At 39.9% G+C, this 16,637-nt stretch overlaps 1 protein-coding gene across 1 annotated transcript in view; it reads left to right on the top strand.

Annotated features, from left to right (window-relative positions):
• The window catches only part of adcy1b (adenylate cyclase 1b), a 56,906-nt gene that overhangs the window by 4,427 nt on the left and 35,842 nt on the right, over positions 1-16,637 (top strand). The window contains exon 4 of the mRNA XM_053496040.1: positions 6,629-6,740. Within this exon, the coding sequence (XP_053352015.1) occupies positions 6,629-6,740 (112 nt within the window). The remainder of the gene's footprint in view (positions 1-6,628; positions 6,741-16,637) is intronic.

Genomic DNA, 16,637 nt, shown 5'->3' with positions numbered 1-16,637 from the left:
TAAACCTTTTGCTTTATGCTGTGTGCTGCTGGAATTTAGACATCTGTTGATGTCCGTTGACTTTTGACTTAAATTGGCCATTTAATTAGAAGTGGAGAAATTTGGTCTGAAACTTGAGGGTTCCTTTGGGCTTTTTTTTTTTTTTTTTTAACAAGATGTCCCAACCACAGTCAAATTCAAAGCATGAAATACTACAAACAGCCAATTACCTTGACTAGGAAAGTCCCTTGTCTTGGGAGTTCTTCAGTTTGCTCCCAACATGGAAGTGTTACAACCAGAAACTGTCAGTTTACCACCCTGCCTTTTCTTATCCAAGCTGTGTAAGACTGCATGTTGGATATCCGAGAAGAGTTTGAGCTTCTCTAAGGCATCCAAGATCTGCATTTGCAACCATCCAAACATAGCTTTGGGTACATGCTTGGTAACATTTGTTTTCCTGGGATTTGTCCCTTTTATCCTAGGGGGCGCACCTTCGGATCATTTGATCCACAAGATCTAGCAAAGGTTTTATGCTGGATGCCCTAACAACTGTCACAAGCCTCCCCTTTTCTTACCAGGCTTGCATGCAGTGGCTGGGTTGTAAGGGGCATAGGGGTAAGGGTCTTGCTCAAGGACCCAACAGTGGTTGAGCAAGGGTTAGGGTTAGGGTTAGGGTTAGGTTATGGTTAGGCTCGAACAATCAGCAGAACAGATCCTCAACCACCTGAACCACCACTGCCCTATGCTTAGTGTCATTATCCTGTTGAAAGATCAATTACTTGAATTCAATCTCAAGCCTGCACCAAGTTTTCCTCTAGAATTGCCCTTTATTTGGCTACATCCATCATGCCCTCATCCCTGACCTTTCCTCCCCGTCTCCTGTTTCTTACTGATGGAAAGACTCCCAGCAACACAATAATATCCCCACCATGCTTCACTGTGGAAATGGGTGTTCACAAAATATTAGGCAGGGTTGGGGTTACGGCAAAACATGGACAAAGTGTCCAGATTATGGTTGTCTTGAGTATCTGAGGCTCTCCGAACTCAGCCTTGTATTCCTTCACTTTTTCAGAGTTACAGTTGTCCTCTCAGTTGCTTGTGTGTTCATCGGGTCATTGAAATTTCATGGATGGCCTCAATATTTACATAATGGATTAAGTAGCACTCAGTCAGACCGTAAGAATGTCTGGAATATTTTCATGTCCAAATTTTTTTGCAGAAACTTCCAGGACTTATTTTTAAAGCTGCCTGGTGTTCTCAACATGTTGTTATTTTTAGGTATGATCTCTAACACATTCTGGGCTATGATCTGATATTATTTGACTCGTTAATTCCATACAAGTCGACTTATCTGAAGTTACATAACGTTTAACGGCCAGTTCCACCAGAACTAACTTTTCCAGCAACTAGAATAAAATCACATGCAATCCCAACTTATACTGTACGTTTATATGGAAATAATTGTTCATGACAATAAACTCATGACATAAATGAAGTCCATTTCATTTCTACTACAAAGTGCTGAAAAGTTCAAGGATGGTGAATACTTCTGCGAGAAATAAGTACATGTAAATGACCTGATCTTAACACTTATACATATGAACAGTCACTCCCTTAGTTCAGTGCACTTTCCGGCAATTAAAACTCAATTCAGTCCCGGTTATTACCGGCCACGCTTATAATTATACTTTCCTTGTAATATTATTTCCAGTGTGTGGCCAAGGCTGCATTTATTTCCATTTCATACCCTCAGTTTATACCAACCGCACATGCCAAAAGTCCTTCCATTCTTCCCATCTAAAGAGATTCAAACAATGGCAGTGAGAAAGTTAAGAACGTTAGTTTTTTTAAAGTGGCAGAAGAAAGTGAAACCTTCTTAACCCAATGACGTTCATGACCTAGAAATGTAATCAAGATTCATAAATGAATTTGTCTATAATTTAAATTGGTTTGCAACAGAAGGCCTGGAGTCTCATCCAGTGGCATCGAGCACTAAAAGCGCCCCCTTACCAGCTGCCTTAATCTTTTTCTCCCTGATCCCTTGATCTCCAGCTCTTCCTGTTCTATCCTCAGGCCCTGTGGTGGGCGAGGAGAGCCGGTGTGTGAGGATGAAGAGGGATGATGGCTTGGCTTGGCTTGTCTTGAGCCAGTGAATGAGATTTACTGAAATAAAGACGTAGGGAACAGAACTTGTTGATGATGGAAAGTTTTCAGTCCTGAAACTTTATTCGGTCAGAAATAAACTTTTCATTGTTTCTGAAAGTTACAGACTCAAAACACTTTCTGTTTTTACCTTGAGATTACAGACAGAGGAGAGGGCTTGGAGCTTCCAGGGGATTCCAGGTGCTAGATGTAATGGGATGCACACCTTTCAAAAAGATTTGTCTTATCAGTCCATAGAATATTTGCCAAAAATCTTGGGGATAATCAATATATTTTTTGGCAAATTTGAGATTACTTGTTCTTTTTGGTGAGCAGTTGCATTCTCCTTGGATGCCCCAGTGGCCCAGTCTCTCTTTCTTACTGTTGAATCATGGACACTGAACCTAATTGAGGCAAGTAAGGCCTGATGTTGGTCTGGTTTCTTTTATGAGCTCCTGGATAAGTCCTCTTTGTGCTCTTGGAGTAATTTTGGTTCACAACTGTTCTTAGTTTTCTCCATTTGTGGACCATGGCTCTCGCTTTGGATCGCTGGAGTCACTTTGTAACTCTTTCAGATTAAGACATGTCAATTACTTTGTTTCACATCAGTTTTTGAATTTATTTAAATCATGTTGCTTTTTGAGATATTTAAGTGTGCCTCATTTTGTCGGATTTAAAAATGTAGTTTGAAATGTTAAGCAAACGCTTTAAAGAAGGCGTGAATGCCGATCCCGGCCAAGGTGGCTCGGAGCCCACTGCAGACATCCCTTTGAATGGGTTCCTGGGAGGCCAGCGTTTCAGACCTGAAGCAGGCAGTCGTATCATGACTCCGGCGGACCGAGAAAACCACCTTGATGGTGTCCAAGCACTAGTGAAACTCTGGGATAAGTGCGTTAGTGTAGCAGAGGATTATATAGAGAAATAAAGAGAGGTTTTACTTTTTGTAACTGTATTCTGTTATTCAAAACAATCAAAAGTCCGTGTTTGACATTTGTTGGAACATTATATTATATATTATATTATATTAATGATTCATAGGTTTTGTTAAAACTGTTGTTTTTTTTGGCTCAGTTACCTGCATTAGCTTAAGCTCTATCAAAAGGTTAGCATAATCAGCAGCTAACCTCATGCTAGCGCACACACACTGATCACTTGTTTTCTCCCCTTAAACGAGCTCAGGTCGTGATTACAGCCATCTGTCTTAGCTCACAAGCCAAAGGCAACAGTAATTGAAAAGTAGAAATGGAGCATAAAAAAAATGTTAATTTACTAAAAATAAATCAGATGCCGGAAATAGGCTAAAAATGGACTCGGAACACAAACAGGCTGCAAATTGAAATGCCAGCGAGGTCGTAATTTCCCACGATAAGAGCCTCGGCTGCCTAAATGAATAATGTAATGTTTCATGACATAAGATTATACAGTACACAGTTTTCATGGGGGATATTTTTCGCCAGGCGTCATGGAAGATCCATTACTGTAGAGAGAGAGAGAGAGAGAGAGAGAGGACAGGAGTTTAACACTTTCTCAGTCACTGAATAATTCATAGTAGTTTTTTGAATAATATGGTTTTGTTGAGTTCTCTAATCTGATTGGTTAAAAAGCGTTGATTCATTTTATGAACGCTATTGCTTCTATAGTAACAGCTTACACTTGGATATGTAGGGTGAGTGTGCTCCATGCTGTCTAAAGGAAGGAAATGCGTTCATTTGAATTGAAGGAGTCTCCAGTGTCAGAGGTCACGTGGTCACTTTCCAGGATAGAGGAGTGTACGCTTTGTAGGATTTGTATTAAATTTGGTAGTGTAGCCTCGGATTCTTGCTTTTGGCTGTCAGAAGTGGAACCTGATGTGCTCCTCTGCTCTTGTGGTTGATCACCTCAATCTTCAACAGGTTCTGAGATGCTTTTCTGCTCACCACGGGTGCACAGACAGATTTTTATTACTTTACTTACGAAACTGGTTCTGCTTGGTTTGAATATATGGTTCCTAATAAAGTGGCCACTGACTATATAGAAATATCTATATCTGATATCTACACATTTTGTATGTATGTTATTGATACAGGTTTGTTGGAGGTCACTGGTCGGATTTCTCTCATATTTGCAGCAGTGTGGCAACCAGGGGTGCCAATAATTTTGAAACATAACGTATGGTCGTATATACGCATGCACGTATAGATTTGCATTGGCTTTTGTGGGCGTACTTTATTGCAACCTTGACCTTCCAGTGTGTGTGTGTGTGTGTGTGTGTGTGTGTGTGTGTGTGTGTATTTTCCATCAGGCTGTCTCCTCGATGAGCCGCTTGTCCTATTCCCCTCACGCTGTGCTGGTTAGCGCTAAGCTTCTGTATTAGCATAATTGGGAAGCTGTCATCCAGCTTGTTGTCTCTCACACACACGTGTGTCTAAATCCTCATACACACACACACACACACACTCACACAGATTGATGAATGAAAGCGTGGCGAGGTCTTGTGCAGTAAACGAAGGCACGCCTGAGGGCTGGAGTGTCATGACTGGCAGCGATAGAGAGGAACACTCTAGAGACATCTCTGTTCGCGCTGCATGGCCGCGGTGCATTATGGGACGGTTGTTTGTATGATCGACAGGTACGTTTTCTCACCCACGCTCAATCAACATCAAGGTGAAAACGAGCTAGTGAGCGATAAGGCATGGAGGCGTGACAGACAGGACGCTCCTGTAGCAGAATGCTGGCACACACACACACACACACACACACACCGCTTATGGGTCCCCCCCCCTCCCCCCCATAACTGGAGCCTTTCATCCACCAGGTCTTGGGCTTCAAACCCTTTTTTCTTTCCGAGCTACAAAAGCTGTGAACGACGATTAGTTGACTTTAGGAAAAGTTACCTTCACGTTGTCACAGATGGCACTTAAGATATTCACAGCTAATTAAATTTATAGCTCCCAATCACGGGGACATCTGCGTTATGACAGAGTGGCATTTAGCGCATCCTTGAAAGATGCAGTGTTCTGTTACACCACTCAAACAAGCAGCCCACACACGGACCACTCGACATCTGAACACTACCGCCTTTACCGCTTCACGGTCACAGCGTGCGCAAACACGGTACTCGGGGTACACGCGCCGCGCCGCGGCTCTCATCATCCTGTGACGTACAACGAGAGTGATGGCGTCAGTCTTCCACTTTCTGTAAGACCGTGTTTCTGGGCCAGGTTTTTTCGAGCTATGGGACCATAAGTATTGGAACATTTTGCTGCCTCCGTAAAATTAGGCAGCTAAAATGAGACTGAAGGATAGACTTATGGGTTTAACTCAAGCGACATAAAAATATTGCAATACCTGTTTAGGAATTACAATAATTTATCTTTTTTTTTTTTTTTTTTACACAAAAAGAGTGGGACACCTTCTTGCTCTACCAAGAACCCTGGTTCTTGTTGGATGTTCAAATGTTATCACTTATCCCAGAGTTTCAAAAGTGCTTGGATACCTTGAAGGTAAAACATTTTCTCAGTAATGCACATCCGAGCCATGATCAGACTGTCGGCCTCCCAGGAACTCCTTTAATGACCCTTTCTTTTAATAAAATAAAAAAAAATTAAAAAAAAACGCCTGGTTTGTTAATGAAAAGCGTTCTGTTTTGGCAAAACGATGCACATTTCCATAATGGCCGCTGTAAGAAAAAATCCCAGTTTGATTTGAACACCCCCTTGAATAAGCAAGAGGAAAAACATCTTAATTTATTGATTTATTTACTTTAATGTTTTAAAGAACCAGAAAACCATGTGCTTAAATAATAGCAGTGACTGGAAAAAAAAAATACACGTGCTAAAAAAAATTATAGTAAAGTTAGAATAAACTCTAGGATGGTTTCTTGTGATTTCCTGTGTTTATAATTTTAGTTTAAATTTAATAATAATAATTTTATTATTTGAAATCATTTATAGACGTAGCCTTGTTTCCATAGTGATGCATTTCATCTTTGGTGAATAAAAAAGATAAAAAAAAGGAAAATAAATTGATTCACCTTTTTTTTTTTTTTTAAGATTTATACATGAAATAAAGAAAAGAAAAACACTAGATGATTTTTAAATCACGATCTGGAACAAAGTGTGTTAGGCATGAAGGTACTTTAGCATCCATCAAGATTTAAAAGCCAGTGATGTGACATATATATATATATATATATATATATATATATATACAGTATACATAATACATCCGGGGTCGAATAAAGCATTTAAATAGCGTTTAGTGTTCAGGAAACATTATTGAAATTGCTAGATGTACAATAAAAAAAATGAAATAAATCAGCCTACAAGACATCCAATTTCTCAAACTAGGGCCAATCAGGCTAATAATGCTGGGTAATCCTATTTCCATCTGCATGGTGGAGATTCTCCATCACTCCTGCAGATTTAATAAGAGTTTTATGAAATCAGGGAAAAGTAAGCATAAAGCATGGATGCTGGAGAAAGCTAAAACTCCTTTCCTCTCTTCCCCTTTCTCGTCGCCCCTGCAGCATCCTGTTCGCCGACATCGTGGGCTTCACCAGTCTGGCGTCGCAGTGCACGGCTCAGGAGTTGGTGAAGCTGCTGAACGAGCTCTTCGGAAAGTTCGACGAGCTCGCCACGGTGAGTCATTACACACCTTGCTCTCACACCATGCCAGCTTAACACCTCGATGGGCGAGAGTGACGGCGGGATCGAGAGAGCCAAAGACGGAAATAATGAAATAAATAACGAGTGGGAGAAAGTTCTGCTGAGATGAAAAGCTGAAAGCCGGAAGCTACTTGAGGGTGTCATTACATTTGACTCCGAGTGTTATTAAATGTCGCGTGCGATGCAAGGCGGGAACAATTCGCCCTCCGCTCATCCTGTTCATGCCCGTGTTTCTGTGTTGTTGAGCAGATTTGCGGCACGAAGTGATTGCTTTCCAGATCTGCATGAAATGAGATTTGCTAGATGAACTATCGACTGCAGGCGAGGATAAGGACCTTTCTCTCACGCCGCCAACAAAGCATGACTTATTTAGGCTGCGCGGCCCCAGAGATGAAATAATTATACGCGGTAAAGGGTTTCCTCATTTGGGTTTTATGAGATAATGATTTCTTTACAGTGAAGGTCATGCATGTCTTATCCTCGCCCGAAGGCCTCGGTTTTATCCATTCCCGTTCAGTCTTGTTTCTGTCTCGAACGTGTTACTCCTTGGAGACGCCTCCGACTCGACAGTTGACTAAGGGACGTATATCGCTACGTGTTGTGTGTGGAGACTTTTTCACGTTCATCCGTACCTGCCCTTGGTCTAATATTGAGTTACGTAGAATAAACTATGCAATAATTTCCAAAACCACCTGACCAAACAGATGTGAGAATTCAACTTCAACTTCAACAAACCACCCCTCGTGCTAATCATATCTAATTGTGTTTAGTCTTCTCCAGCGCAGGGCTTAATCAGTGACACCACGTTAATGAAATTGTTTTTCTACACTGAGCGCCGGATTACAAGTGCTTTGGTCAGAACTCCAGCCGTGCTGATAATAATATAATTAATCTGGCTCCAGTCCCAGGGTGACGATGATGACGAGATCAGTACAAGGTTCTGTAATCCGATCTGCAGGAGAGTGCTTGTGCTTCAAGTGCCAGGATGACCTGGGATTGTTGGAGTCCAAGGAACAGAATGTTGGATAAATACGCTAATCCTCCTGGATCTGAAGCTCTCTCTCTTTCTCTCTCTTTTTTTTTTTTTTGGACACTAGCTGCTTAGCAGTGTCTGTTTTCCCAAGCATACAAGCGTGCAAAGTTTGTTCTAGTAATCTGATCAGCATGAAATTCGATCGTAGCAAAAGCACAGCCAGCACCTTCAAACTGAAGCTTCGACTTCTGCATATTAGATCTCTTACATCGAAAGCGCTAATTATAAAAGAAACTATAGCAGATCGGATTTAATGGAATGGAGTAATGTACTTTAATGCACTAAGTGCAATAAGGGTCCCAGGCCCTGACATATACAGGTTTATACATCAACCTCGTGTGGATTAGAAGCATGCGTTCCGATTTATATTTAGGCATTTGCCAGATGCTCTTATTCAAAGTGTGAATCTTTAGACTGTATGCTGTAGAATAACAGTTTCCCTGGAACTAACCTGATCCATCATGATGAAGCCGCTGTGCACAAGGTCAGCTCCATGAAGACTTGAAAACTGGAGGCACAGCCAGACAATCTGTTGGAAAGCCTATCCAGAATAGTGAAGGGTTTTATAAAAAAAAACAAAAAAAAAACAAAGAGGACAAATTTTAAAATGGAATGTTGCATGCATGGATGTAATTGGTCAAGAGTCTGTATACTCAGTGGTTAAGCACTGGACTACTGTTCGGATGGTCCCAGGTTCAAACCCCAGCCCCATGTTGCTGTTGTTGTGCCCTTGAGAAAGCCCCTCAGATGTATAATGGGATAAAAAAAGTGTAAGATGTTCTGAATAACGGTGTCTGCCAAATGCTGTATATATAAACCATGCGTCAGTTTCAAACTTTCTGTCCATTGCCTAGGTTGTAGTTGTGCAGCTGAGCTCATACGTGCATATGAATCACAGACATTAAATCTTTCAGTCAGGATTAAGGTCATAGCACAGTATGTACTGAAAAAAGTACTGGTTAAAGTGGTAAATGCCTTATCATTCATCTGAGCCTCCAAAGAGAATTGAAAAAAAAAATGGGGTCTTGCAAAACCAAGAATGACTCATTTAGTTTTTTTTCTAAGCTGCTTTTAAAAACATGATTTAAGACCAGCTGTCGTCTTTTAGGTTTCTAACCAGTGTGAAGATAGGACAGAATTTTTGTAACCAATCATAACAGAAAAAACAGGATTTAACCTCACAGTTTAGATTAGTAATTATTATAATTATTATTATTTTTTTTATATATAAATCACTTAATTATACATAAATTAGACTTAATATTCAACAAATATTGTGTTAAACTGGGATAAAAACAGTAATGAATGATTTAAGTCCTGTTGAAATGCTTTTGGTTTCTAACCAATCATAGACAAGACTGAATTCTTCTAACCAGTCATAACAGAAGACAGTGCTTATATACAATGGTTATACAGAAGCTTGCTGACACTTCATTAATCATTATTATTATTATTATTATTATTATTATTAGGTAATTTACTTTGTAATTAAATAAGCAAAACTATTTTATTTAAAAATGTGACTATTTTTTATTGACTCAAAAATACTTTTATTTGTCTCAATAAAAAAAATCCTTTTCTCTGTTATGCCTCATTTGCATTTTTTAATTTTATTTATTTATTTATTGCTTTTTTTTTTGCATCAGTGCATTACATTGTAGTCTGGATGTTCCAAAAGGTGCATAAACAAGCTCCAGTTAGAAAGGTTATAATAAGGTTGGCCATATTGCTTCATTTTTATCCACACTACTGTACATTGGCTTTCAGAAAATTTTCATATTAATTCTAAAATACTATTGATGATCCATGAAGAACCGCTTTTCATGAGGGAACTTTGAATTATTATGATCTTTTACTTCCGCTTCATCACAAGGTGCAAGTTCTTTATTAGTACCTAGAATAATGAGGACTTTTCCCTGATTCCATAAAACTTTTGGATTAGGGGTTTTCATTGGTCTAAAATATTAATTGGTAAACTGGTACCATGAGTTCTGATGATACTGTGTGCCCTTATTCATGTCATCCCTCAGGTTTGTTGACTGTAAAGTGAAAGGACACACATGTCCCAGGGTGCCCTCATACCTATGTTACCTTCTGGCGCTCTCCTTTAATTATGCTGTCATAGCTAAACCTGTTGGTGTCCCCGCTTACACTCTGATCACAGTATACACCATTTTTAATGACTAGCGCACACCTATCATATCTAGCCACCTGTTCTCACGTCCTGTCAAGCTCTATGTGCACTCTTGCTGCTTGACGAGCTGTCGGTTGCTGTGACACTATAATACGTCTCCTCCTCCTCCCTGGATCAGCCTGATCGATCTTGATTGCTCTGGCTTCTGATGTTCTTGCTTATTTTTTTATTTTTTTTTATTTCTGCACTTCTGATTCACCTTCTTGCTGCTCTAGATAATCTCACCTGGATACCGTAGAGACTTGCACTTTCCAACAACTGCTGTGAATATGACTCACCCATCCTGCTGAGGTGGATAAAATTACCTGCATTCGGTAGAGAGTTGCACTTCCTAACAATTGTGCTTTGATTATAATAAACTGTCCTGTAGTTGAGGCTGGACTTCTGTTCACAATATGGCCATGCTGGATATGTAATCTCAACTGTATCCTTTTGACACATTTAGTACTGTTTCTTATTTCCAATATGAGCTTTTCATTATTTCGAATAATGATATTTGTGTCACTGAAATGAGCATGGCTTCTTTAAGTAGTCTAAAAACTTTTTAACTGCTTTTATCTTTTATTAATAAAATGGAATATGCTAATGAAATGAAAATGAAGGGGTTTTGGACTTCTTAGGAAGGTTGACTAGAAAGGCTTGAGTTCATTGTCCAGGAGAACAAGATTCTCGCTTTTGACCAGTGCTGTGCAAAGTACACAAATCCAAGTCTACTTGGGTTAAAGTACCAACGTTTTCTACTTTTTCATAGTGAAAATCTCTCTCACTCTGCGCTTCCTGAAATGAACATACTTTATGTTTTTTCGCGGTCTGCAACCACCTTCACTTTTGATTTATTAGGCATGTCTCGAAAGCAAGGCAAGCCACGCAGTTACGCATAATAGTCATCAGGTTACCAAATTCCTACTTTAAATACTACACACCAATGTGGTTAGGCAACATGACTCCATGCAGAAATATAGGTAAGTAAAAGTCCGGATAGTTTGCTCTACTTTTGAATGGAGTAAAAGAGAAATGTGTACTTAAGGACAATAACAAAGTAAATGTACTCAGGTACCTCCCATTTCTGCTTTTTGACTCAGTGGGTAATGCTCTCTTCCTCCTCATTAGGGAGTGCCATAGCTTATCACCAGTCCCACACATGAGTTTTTACCCGAGGTTCCCTTTCCGCACAATAATGGAGCCCTGCATTATCTGGGCATTCCGCCTGACAGACGAGAAGCCACCGTTGTTGTCTATCAAGTAATGTGCCGTAATTGCACCATTTGATCAAATAAATTAGCAAAAGATTGTGTTGGCATGTTGGATTAGTGCTTAGCACTGTTGCATCGCACCTCCAGGGTTGGGGTTCAGATCTTGCTACAGTCTGTGATTTGTTGGCATGCTTTGTGTGTTTCCTTCCATGCTTTAAAGATTGAAAGCTTTTTCCAGATTCCTCATAGTGCATGACTGTGATGGCTACAGGCCTCCTGTGACCTAAGCAGTAGAGTATCCCGATATGATATTATCACTCTACCCAGGTGCTGATTAGATTCATATTGATTCATCAGATTCTGTTAGTATCACTTTTTCAGATTTTGTTAAAATTCTAAAGGAAATTCAAAACACAATGGGTGAATAGTTTAGCGCACATCACGTGCAGGATTATCTAGGAACTGCAACATATTACTACCTTTTTAAAAAAAAATCAGTTTTGGAGCCAGTGTGGCGATATATTAATACTTTTGTGAACTCCTCAAGATACGCAACTAAATCCCCAGACTCTACTAAGCAGTATGGAAATGACTAAAAGTCAAAGTCAAACACAAGATTATTTGGTAAAAGACGAGTACTGTATATTTGGTCTGGCTTTCTCTCCATCTCTAGCACAGGAAAGTCATCATACTGTATATAGTTGACCCGTGGTAATTTTGGGCTGACTACTCTCCTATGAGTTCTTAAATGTGTCAGCCCCAGTTTCTAAAACAGAAACTGACCAGCGTTCTGTTCCTGGACACATTTTCGTCGCCAGGAAATGTTCTGCAGGAATCAGATTGAATTGAAACGTATTACCTTAACTCATGACACCATCATGCTACTTTAACATTTGACATCTCCAAGAATCAAAGAAGATTTTTGAGACACCAACTTCATGAGTCGTACTAGCCAGTTATCTAGTTAGTCTTGTTTTGTTTCTGGATTTCTCAAGACAAACTTGCGTGTCCAGTTAGTCACACATGGCTGGTAAGAGGGTGGGAAAGTGAGTGGGCAAGCAGCAGGCCACCTGGTTGATGAGGACAGGCTTGTGAAAGGGTGCCAGGAACACGCGGTCCTTCTAATCACATCTTCATCTCTGCCAAGCAAGGCCCACTCTCATTCTCACACACACTCTCATTCCCAGGCAAGATTTTTTTTTTCTTGCTCTTATTTCCCTTTGTTTTTTCTTTTGTCATCATTATTTTCTACTGAATAATGTCACTGCCTTGATATGGTCCTTCTTCCCTGCTTGATTATTCCTGTTATCTCGGTCTCTCTTTGATTGTCATTCTTATATCATAGTTTCTTTCCCTATAAGAGTTGAGTTAAAAGTTTCTTCTGAACGTCACCACAGTTTTTGTCATTTCCACATCTTTCTTTTTTGTCGGCTTCCTATTCTTGTTATTCTTGTTATTGTTATGCAATCCGTGTCCCCTGTGTCATTTCAGAACAGTCTTTCTCTGTCTCATTACCCAGTTTGACTTCTGTATCATTACCAGATTACATCCACAATGCAGTAACTATCTCTCAAGACGTCCCTCTTCTTCAGCAATTTTCTCGTGAATGCTCCCCAAACATCTGCCTTCAAGACAGCAGGACATTAGCAACTGTTAATCAGCTGTGTCATCCTCCTTCCGTCTTCCTAAATTTTAAATCTGTCCAGAATATTTTATTCAGACTGGCTTCTAGTCAAAATGGCACACACCACAGGACCGTTATCCTTGCATTTTATAAGCTGCTAGATTTGCCAAATTATCACCTGAATTAGTCCTTCTTGACCTCTTAAAAGCCTTGTAAATAATCCGTCTCAAGACTCTTCTGTCAATTTTTTTGAAATTGAAAATAGTTTCTCAGAATAGAAGGAAAGTGCTTCCTTACCGGAGTGTCGTAGTATCACCAATGGAGTCCCACAAGGCTCCATGTCATGTCCTTTTCTGTTTCTTTCTTTTTATCTTTTCCTTATTGAAATAAAGACATATTCTTATAAGGCTTGCATCCCATAGCTATGCTGATGACTGATTACAGTAGCGATTGTTTCTATGAGTTACTTACTGGGTCACTGAGCAAGAGAACATTGTATTGTTTAAAAATAACTAAACATGTAGAATATGTCCATTTATCATGCAATCTCAACTTATATTAGGGCAGTTGTGCTGCTATTGCATCAGTTCCCAAATGAGCCAGTAACACTGGAGAAAGCCAAAGAAAGCCTCACCTTGCATTTCCTAACTTTCCCTACTTAATGAACAGGACAGAAACAGAAAAGCCTGAGACTCTTTTTTCATCTTGGCATAAAATGGATCCCACAGCATGAGGCAGTTAGTTAGTATATGTGTTTGGGAATGGAAAGTGAAAATGTCCATGGTAAAAAAAACGTTATACAGACGTTTAAGGTCGGTTTTAGAACAGTTTTGGAAAGATTAGTTGTTTCATAAATCACAGTTTTACCCTCCCAATTGTTAGGGCTGTGTTTGTCTCGCAGGTCAAAATTACTTATCCAGGTAATTATGTCTTTTCTTGTCACTTTCTGGTTAATACTATGTGACTTGCTTCCACTCTACTTTGCTGCCTAATGAGGTAAACAGATCCATCAGAAGATGCCCACCTCCACCACACTAGTACCTTTTTAATATTGTGCTTGGCAAACACACTTAATCATTTAGAATCACTATTGGATATGCAGTATAGTAGCTTTTCACTCCCCAGCAGGCCAATCAGTGCCATTCAAATTCTACTAGTGCTGCTGCTACTAACGGTAATGCTGACATGCACTAATCAAAATCATTGGGGAAGGAGCAGTTAAACAACTACAGTACATGTATTACAGTAAAATGACACAGACTGTTCATTTTTTTCTTTTCAGCTGTACCAGACCAGAATTGAACTATAGAGAAAAAAACCCTAAAAGAATTTTGAATAACTGACTAACATTCATCATCACATATATCATATAGCTTACTAATAAACTGGTGACAGGATTATGGCCACCCAAGGCTCAAGAGCATAGTGGTGCAGCATTTAGTCATAGTGAAGATCATACTGTATTTATGTAGGGTTGCCATCTCCAGGAAACAGAAATAATAAACTGGTTTGACTTGATTCTACAGAATCTACAATATAATTTCAGTGAGGTCTCTGTTTGGTTAACTTTAAAGTGTAAAAGTTGATGATTGACTGGAAAAAGAGACCCGGCCTGTCTAAGCTGGTGGCCAATTTGGATCGAAGCATCTGCCAGATTAATGTAAATACGTTTACTGGTATTAGTTATTCACATTTCCAGGCATGATTGTGCATGATTAGGCAACATTTATTCAATTCATATCATCAGAATTACTCCAATTTTTTTTTTGCACTGAGAATTTTTACTCTTGCATTTTTTTAAAAACTTAAAACAGCTTTTTTTCTGTATATTTCAAAATACTGAAAATCTTCCTTAAATGATTGTATTATGTACCAGACAGTATAAAACGTGTTCTCTCTGCTATGCCTGTCTGTTTTCTCACATTCCAGTGAGGAGATTTGAAGGCTTCGAATTGTACAAACGCCTCGAGTGTGACTAAACAGCAGAAGGCACAGACGCCGCTCGCGCTCGCACTTGACCAGCTCACTTCCAGCCTCGCTGTGCTGTTAAAGCATGCCTAGCATACTCGAGTGGTTTCCCTGCTGTAACACACACGGTTCCGGTCATCTGTGTATACCGACTTGGAGCAGGGATCTGGTAATGTTGTCTCCTTTCAGGGATGGGGATTAGTATTTGTGCACAGTGTAAGAATTCACAGTCCGGATTTCACACATTAGATTGAAAAGTTTGCTCCGAGCCTCCAACGACCAAAGTGGACTTCATATTAACTTTCCTGTTACATGGAATTTTACGCCTTGTAGCACACAGTATGGTTGCAAATCAATCTCTGCTATATCCATCTGATATCACCCAAATGAGGATGGGTCTCCTGTTGAGTCTTTTTCCTTTCGAGGATAATTATTTTAGCTCTGCCTCCTCAGCTTGTGGCTCTGCAGGGCCACTCGAGAGGTGCTGTGTTGTCTGGCACCATGACGTTCACGGCGGATCCTTTAAGTGCTGTGGGTCTGCAATCCTGTTTGTCTGGTTGGTTCAATGGGTGCATGATCGAATTGGGATCAGGGGAATTGAGGGCTGGGTCAGTGGTCTTGGGCTCATGGCTGCTTGCCAGGCTGTGTTGAACTGTGTGTTTGATGCTTTTTTATCTCGGCTAGCATTGCCTTTTTTCCCCTGTAAGGTGTGCTGCGTTGGCTTTTCTGTGGTATCGGACTGGGCAGACTGGCCTTCGGTCTCCATGGGTAGGGGTGTAGCCTTGGGTGTCCATGATCCCCTAACCAGTTCATAACTGGTATGTACAGTAATTGATAAATAATGTTGTTCATAGTTTTCTTGTTGATTGGTATAATGTATATACAGTACTTGTCTAAAGTTTGGACACGCGTTCTAATTCTCTTTCCTGATTTCTATTTCTTTCTACATTGGAAAACAATGCTGGTACGATGAAATATTTATAACTTGATATATACCGATCAGCCGTAACACTAACACCGCTTGCCTAATATTGATTATCAATTATATACCATTACACTATATACTGGACAAAAGTATACTTAATAAATAAGGCATCAAGCATTGTTCATGTCAACATCTGTGTACTTGGACACTTAGAAGCACGCTGTATCATATCATATTACATACCATCCTCTCTGTGTTCTGTAAACAGCAGAATGTATTTCCTGTATTATTTACAGACGAAGTTCCCCTGTTTATCCACTCATCTTTTGCTGTGAATTGTGGGACGTCATGAGTGCATTGAGTCAGATAGAATGAAGCAGACAGATCTCCCAAAATACTTTCTGAGCGTACATAGTGCTGTTTTTGGACATACAGATGGTTTCTTCGATCTTCAGCTGACATTAAGCATGCCAAATAAACGCAGAACCATCTGGAATCAAAGAATGTTGAAGATCCTTAAGAACAATCAGCACTCTTTGGCGAATCAGGAAGTCTTCACCACTTTGCCAAGGCTCCAGCATGTAGAAGTCTGACCAGCTGCTAGTTCAGTCCTAAAGTGGCCATGAAACTGCTTTGATTTCGATGTGGGCGAGCTTCGTTTAGGTTGGAATAGCTGCCAGTGCTGTTGAGATACCGCACACTTCCTCCTGAACCTGAAGGAGCTGAACTGAGTGGCTGGAGAATGCTCCAGAGAGCATTTAGGATTTAAAGCTGTAAGTTCGCTAATTGGTGCTTAGATTCGTTAGTCATTTCGCTGTGCTGCACAGGGGTGTAAAAACTAAAGAGATGAGGTTTATATGTGAACTAAAACAAGACCGACAGGTATGACAATTTTTTCCCAAGAACTTCACATAACCTGTTTTCTTTTTCTTT

This window comes from Clarias gariepinus, chromosome 1 (assembly GCF_024256425.1).
Source record: "Clarias gariepinus isolate MV-2021 ecotype Netherlands chromosome 1, CGAR_prim_01v2, whole genome shotgun sequence".
NCBI lineage: Eukaryota > Metazoa > Chordata > Actinopteri > Siluriformes > Clariidae > Clarias > Clarias gariepinus.
Note: the sequence above shows the minus strand (reverse complement) of the source record. Positions and strands in the feature narration are given on the sequence as shown.